Here is a 6,855-nt window from a genome sequence, read left to right on the forward strand (position 1 = left end):
AAAGCTGCCTAAGGAGCAGAGAGACAGCCTGCTGGAAACCCTCAGACAAAGAGTGTTTCTACCTTTCCATAACCAAGGACAAAAGGATGCCATGGATAGTAACTTTACCTGATTTCTAGAAAGCAACCTGACAAATGCATGAGATAAAATCTACCCAGGTCCACCAAGCACAATAACAAAAATCCCTGAGCTACATCATACTAGAGACAGGGAAACATTTAGAGGAGCTCTGAGCCCACAGTTGCACTGTTCCTGTAATCTCGTCTCAGGTGTCCACTACTGGACATGGCACCAAGCTAGATGGACCTCAATGGGACAAAATGCCTAGCACTTCTGGGTCATAGATCATGTTGAAAATCAATCACCAGTATTTGCCTGAGCATTATATGTGTTTGTTCACTGCCTGTAAACCCCAGCCACAGTAACACATAATTTTCTTCAGGTAAGCAGGCCCCTTGTTTCTACATTAACACAAATACATTGCTCAAAGCCTCTCAATGGCTGGAACAAATAAAGGAGATTATTTCATCAGCTCCTGTCTCTCACAGTCAGATAATGCAGGGCCACGCCAGGATACCCAAAATAGTGATTTATTGGAAAAAGCATTATGACTATTTATAAATGCTGTGACATGATTAGTACCCCAAACAGAAAGATAAACTGGCAACCTACGGTCTAGCAAATCAACTACTCCCACTGAGCTCACAAAGTCAGTGATCAGAACAGAAGCTGTAAATCACAATATTATTATTTATTTATCTCAAAACTAGAAAATGCGGACAAAACACAGGCATCTTTGTGTGTACAGAAAAGGCAATTCAGTTTGCATAAGGCTTTGACATTATTTAACAATGTTTATGAAATTCTATCCTGCCTGCCTGATGCAAAAGGCCAGTATCAGGGCTGCAAGGCAGAGCCTACAGATGTTTACTTTCACTCTCGGGTCTGAAGCTCTCATTCTCCCCCCATGCTGCTGAGCTCTGCAGCTCTGTTTATACCAGGTTTATTACTGGCATCTGAGATTTCACAAGATAAATTTTGAGAAATTTCAAGGTTTTGATTATTGAAGGACATTCACTACAGGTTGCCAGACTGTATCCACAAAAGCTCCAAAACGAACCTGGGAACGCACAAACTGGACAATACTGTGCTCCTCCATTTCCCACCCACACAGGTTAAAATAATCTGGGACATAAACTGTCCCTTTGGATTCAGGTACAAGCTTAAAAGGGCATTTGCTGCTTCAAAAATTCCTTCAAAAGCCTAATTCTTTCTTTGTCTTGATTTCTCTTTTTATTCTTCCTCCCCTGCACTGCAATCACTAACCACAGCCAATAGCTTTTCCCTGTCATTGTTGTTTGTTTTTTTTGCTTAATTAAATGCTACCTGCTCCTTTTACCCATCCTGAACTAGCTTCTCTTGCACACAGGTGACTGAAACTCTCATGAAGCTCACAGCAAACTCTTATATGGCTCAGCAAGAGAGAAAAGGAAAGCACATCAAAACCTCCGGTTTTCTCCTTTTCCTGCTGAGATTTGTTCTCAGAAAGCAGGCGCACGTGCAACAGCTTGAGCAGCCACAAGCCATAATGCCAGCTGACAAATGTCTCTTTCGTCTCCAGGGGAAAATGGCTTTTGGGAAGCACCTGAACTATGGGGCACTTCACCACCAGAGGAGCACACCTCTTTTAGTGCAGGTAATGCATTGCACACACCCAGCAGCAGGGTGAGTGCTCCCTGGCAGAGCCAACAGCTAAAATGCTGGTTTGATGCCTGACATTTCAACATTGCCACTCTTCCTGAAATATGACCCACACTTGCAATTGTATTCAAAGTTTCCAAAAGGCTACTGATTATTTGACCCCAGTCCCTGTTTCCCAGGATAGCCATGTTTTTCTTTTCCTTCTCTAAAGAAAACAATTGTTCTGAGTAGCCCTTCAAAAATTGACAACTTTTAAGAAAAGTTTTTTAGATTGGTACTCATGGTAGTTTCACCATATTTTCACCATTCTTCAAATGCACACTCAGATCACAAGTAATAAGTATCTGCTTTCTCCCCAGCCTTTAATTTCTCTAAATCAATTAGATAACCACACATATTTCTGCTTTGGCCCTTGCATAAGGCTAGTTTTAAAGAAATGTTACACAAAAGTAATAGGAAGGTGAGGAAACAATCTTGAGGTCTCCAGGTCACACTGTCCAGCTGCTAGCTGAGATGAAGACACAGCACACATCTCTCCTCAAACAAAGAAAGCTGCAAACAGAATCTGGATGTTTCTCTGAATGGCATTTCTCAGACAGATGACAGAAGTGCTGATCTTCTGCACACTCTGAATTAATGTAAAGGATGTTTATTTTCTCTGTGCTGTGTTGGCAGCAATGTCCGTGTCCCTTTAGATTGTTTATGGAATGGCAAAGATAAAAGCAGCATTTTACAGCTGCAGCAAACTGAAGGAGATAAAAAAGTCTCTGTATGCACTTTTGTCATGTTCCCCTGCCTGTCTCAGGTGAGACTAATAGTCTGCCTACACTTGGACGTGACTCCTGGCAGGCACCAGCCAATTAAGTGCTTTTGGCTTTCTCAGCACTGAACTCTGGAAGCACAAAGGAGAAGCACATAAAAACAAGTCACGGAGAGATCAAGAGAGTCTGTGTGGCTGAGGACCTGGTCTGGAATGAAGGAGCAGCACTGTCACGAGGGTCAGCAAGTGTTCTTCTAAAATTACTTTTATGGTCCATAAAAGACTAAGGCATGGAAAAAAGCAGTGATAGTTTTTTGCCTTTGTTGAATTCTTAGTTTATTTTATAAAGACGACAGGGACATAGTGTAGGGAGGTTATCAGAGCAAGGCAGCACCACGGGGAGCCAGATGTTCACTCCTTCACAAACCAGACCTCATTGCGGCGTCCGTAAGGCTTCATGGGGGGGTCATAACCATTGCACAGGTAGGAATCCTTGTGGTAGGCAGCATCACTCCCCAGAGCAGCCTTCAGCTTGGCAGCATAGCTCACGTAATCTGCCTCTTTGGCATAGCCACCAAACTGCCTGCAAAGAAACCAGAGAGCTGTTGAGCAGTCCTGGAAAAGCAAAGAAGGAAGAGAGAGAGAACAATAAATAGCCACAGTATATTTAGACACGCATTTTGATCCAGGCCCTGCCAACGTGAACTCACTCATGTGTGCACTGTTCATTGTGAAGCAGCACACTTCATCTGGGACAAATGAAGTCGCATGGGTGACACAGCCAAGGGTGACAAGCAACTTGACAAGTGCATGAGATAAAATCTACCTGGGTCCACCAAACACAATAACAAAAGTCCCTGGGCAGTTATCCACTGGGAGGCCCCAAAGGGATCCCCCCCAAACAGCCCCATGTATGTCAGCCAGCAGAATGGCCCTGCCCTGTGAATCAGCACCATATCAGAGAAACAACTTTCTAAAATACAAGGTTATCTCCAAGTCAGCTCAGCCCACAGTGCCCACCAAAGCTGTCAACAACCATGCTCACTGTGGTGTGAACAACTGTCTGCAGGAAAGATCATGAAGGAAAGCCAAACTCGAGCTAGCCCAAGGAAAAGGGGAGGTAGGAACACACAATTGGCAATTACAGAACACAATGCCATTTAAAAGGGGTGGACTGAAATGGGTCTGGTTTATGCTGACCTCCCACCAACAAGAACTGTTTCCACCTCAGCCTGCACCTCACCACCCTCCCTCAGGGCTGAAATTTGAGACAAAACAGGTTGATATTGCAAAGTGGCCCACACCCAGAGCAAAGCCCAAGCAGCAGTTGGAGGCAAGAAAGGAGTCAGAGTCAGCCAAAATAGTTCAAGAAAGTAGGCAAAGGAACCTCCAAAGGGTAAAGACAAGGTGAAGAGCTTATTGCTATGGTGATGCTGGTTTGAGTCCAGGCTGTCAGTCAACACCCCAAGACATTCAAAGGTGACTTGAAGCAATGCAGCAGCTGCTTGTTTCCATGGTGGAGTCTGGTATGAGTCCATCTGAATGAAGCTTCAGTGGACAGTTTGTGAACTGCACCAAAGAGCATTCTTAATGACTATGAACAATCTGGAACCCAGAAAGTGGGGAAAAACAATAGATTCATGCAATAGAAATGGCACAGTATCTTTCAGGGCTAGCCTTCATGCTTGTTTACCCAGTGGAAAAAAATCCATATTTCACATCAGTGCAGCATGACCAGGGGTAAGAAGTGAATTTTTTTGTCAGGTTTCTTTTTTGAAGACACCTGTCTTCAGTCTAGACATACTCCTCCATCTCCTTCTGCCACATGCACCCCTTGTACAGCAAGTCACCTGGTAAAACAAACTCTGCTTATCAGAGCACCCTAAAGACCTCATCACTTGAGACTGGAGGTCCCAGGATGCATTCCTTACGTGGAATAAATGGTCATTCCCTGTCTTTCTTCAATCTTAATGCTTTCATCAGTAGGACACGGAGGGCTGTCTTGAAACTGGCTCGGGATCCGCAGAGAGACTTTCACCTTCTGCTGAAACGAGCCATCTTCAGCAGGAAAAGCAGTGATGGAGACAGGAGCAGTCATGCCCATTCCAACCCCTGAAACATACACAGACATTGCTAAAGAAGTCTAGGCCCTCAGGAACTCAAAATTAACAGGGATTTCACAAAAGTTAATTTTAGTTTTGGAAAACTCCTCATATGGACAAACTCCTTGTCAGGAGAGGGCTCCTCTGGGGAAGTAGAACAGCCATCATCAGGCTTCTGCTTGGGCCAAGCTCCCTCTCCATACCAGAAGCTTGAGAAAAAAGGATTCCAACTGACCTCTGGAATGCTTTTTATTAATGGTGCTGCTTTTGTGGCTCTATTAGACACTCTGTTCTTCTAACAAATCAGTTGTAAGACAGCAGGGTCTGTAGCTCCAGGGCAGGCCAGTGGCACATATAAATCTACATCAGCATTTAAATTAATACTATGCACACTTAGTTGTGAGCCCACAGCCAATACTGGGTGACAGGAGCTTTCTCTTAAAACCTCCCAAATGCTTCCAGATATCCTACAAGTCCCAGTGCCCCAAACCTCAGTGCTGTTATGGCTTTCAGCAGGACTGTCCATGCTTTCCACACTCAAGGAACAGCAAGGTTTTTTTCCTACTCATTACCACCAAGAAGTACCACATGGCACTGAAGACCAGTTTTCTTCACTCTTCTTGCAGCAGTAGGGAACCTCTAAACCTCATGACCAGGCAGCCATAAAAACAGCTGAGATCAAGCCATCTTTCTCATCTATTTTCCTTAGATGTCATACCTGTGTTTGTGTCACATGTTATAGAAGGCACCCTTTCTACTACAGCAACAGCAGTCATCACCTTTTGAGGAATTTTGCTGCAAATACCATTTCCCTCTACATCCACCTCCTACTCCTATAAAGATTACACTAATCCCCTCCTAGAAGATGGAGAAAGGTGTTTGAGAACATGTATATGCCTCAGAGCTACTCTGTAGTCTTCTCCTGCTATGAATGGTTAAAATGTGCACATTTTAGTAAGATGAGAATTAGAAGCAATCACCTGGAAGCACTGCCATAAAACATTAAAATATACCATTATAAAGGAAGCTCACTGTTCATTACCATTTCATGAATAAAAATAGCCAGATAAAATATCAAGGTCGTAACTGTTATTTCACTGCCCACAAGGGCACATCATAGAACTGAAGTGTCCCAGATATCCTGGATTTCATCAGCTGCTGCTCACCCAGGGAGCTGTGATAGATACCTGTCTGCCTGTCCTCATGTTATCCCAGCTGCAAGGTAACTCATTCCTGTTTAAACAATTTTTGAGATTTCATCCTGAGACAGAGACGGGCTGTAAGCGGACTCATAGCATGAGTTGGCTGGGCACCACTTAGCCTGTTGCAAATTTACTTTTATCAGTGAGGGGCCATCCCCATCAAAGACTCCCCGTGCCAGGAGCCACAAGCCAGGCGGGCCTGCAGTGCCATTGATTGCTCCCATCCATCCCGCTCTCACCAAGCCTCAACCACCAACACCCGCCGAGCCCGCGGGGCCGGCAGCATCCTCACCCTTGTCGTTGCTTCCTCCGACGTACTTGAGGAGCTTCACTGCCCCTTCCTTCGAGGCTTCGTCGAACGACTTCCCCACCAGCTCCACCGCCGCGAACTTCCCGCCCTCGTACGTCCTCTCCTCGTAGCTGACCTGATCCTGGGGAAGGAGATGGGGATGGAGGCGCTGCCGGGAGGATCGCGCTGCTCGGGGCCGATCCCCTCAGCGCAGACCCGCCCGGCACAGACCTTCTCGCCCTTGCTCAGCAGGCGGTAGGGCCATGCCTCCACCGTGCTCAGCAGAGAGTTCTTCACCATGCCCAGCATGATGCCGCGGCTCGGCTGCCTCGGCTCTGCCCCGCTGGGTTCGGCTCTGCCCCGCTGGGCTCGGCTCTGCCGCGCTGGGTTCGGCTCTGTCCCGCTAGGTTTGGCTCTGTCCCGCTGGGTTCGGCTCTGTCCCGCTGGCTTTGGCTCTGTCCCGCTGGGTTTGGCTCTGCCCCGCTGGGCTCGGCTCTGCCCCTGCCGGCTCGGCTCTGCCCCGCTGGGCTCGGCTCTGCCCCGCTGGTTTCGGTTCTGCCCCTGCCGGCTCGGCCCGGCCCCGCTCGGCTCGGGCCGGCCCCGCTCGCAGGAGGTGGGAGGGCCGGAGCCGCCCCGCCCGCAGCGCGGCCATCGCCCCCGGGGCGCGCCCGAGGCCGCGGGAGCCGCGGGGCTGGAGCCGTGCGAGAGCAGCGGCAGCCCCGGAGGGTGAAGTGTGGAGGGCACCGAGAAGTGTGAGGAGTCATGAAGTGCGGGAAACAGATGGTATTCATCTCTGGGAGA

General features: G+C 47.5%; 1 protein-coding gene across 2 annotated transcripts; it reads right to left on the bottom strand.

Moving 5' to 3' along the window:
- Positions 1 to 2,771: 2,771 nt before the first annotated feature.
- Positions 2,772 to 6,632, bottom strand: HEBP1 (heme binding protein 1). 2 transcript variants are annotated; one of them, XM_059473131.1, is made up of 4 exons: positions 6,286 to 6,632; positions 6,058 to 6,196; positions 4,393 to 4,573; positions 2,772 to 3,076 (listed from the first exon to the last, which is right to left on the bottom strand). In XM_059473131.1, exons 1-4 carry the CDS (start codon positions 6,361 to 6,363, stop codon positions 3,007 to 3,009), a joined length of 468 nt encoding a protein of 155 aa, XP_059329114.1. In that variant the 5' UTR covers positions 6,364 to 6,632; the 3' UTR covers positions 2,772 to 3,006. The 2 variants fall into 2 exon arrangements, with proteins under 2 accessions (XP_059329114.1, XP_059329112.1); XM_059473129.1 differs by having other exon boundaries at positions 2,772 to 3,044; positions 6,286 to 6,628.
- Positions 6,633 to 6,855: the final 223 nt, after the last annotated feature.

This window comes from Ammospiza nelsoni, chromosome 5 (assembly GCF_027579445.1).
Source record: "Ammospiza nelsoni isolate bAmmNel1 chromosome 5, bAmmNel1.pri, whole genome shotgun sequence".
Taxonomy (NCBI): Eukaryota; Metazoa; Chordata; class Aves; order Passeriformes; family Passerellidae; genus Ammospiza; species Ammospiza nelsoni.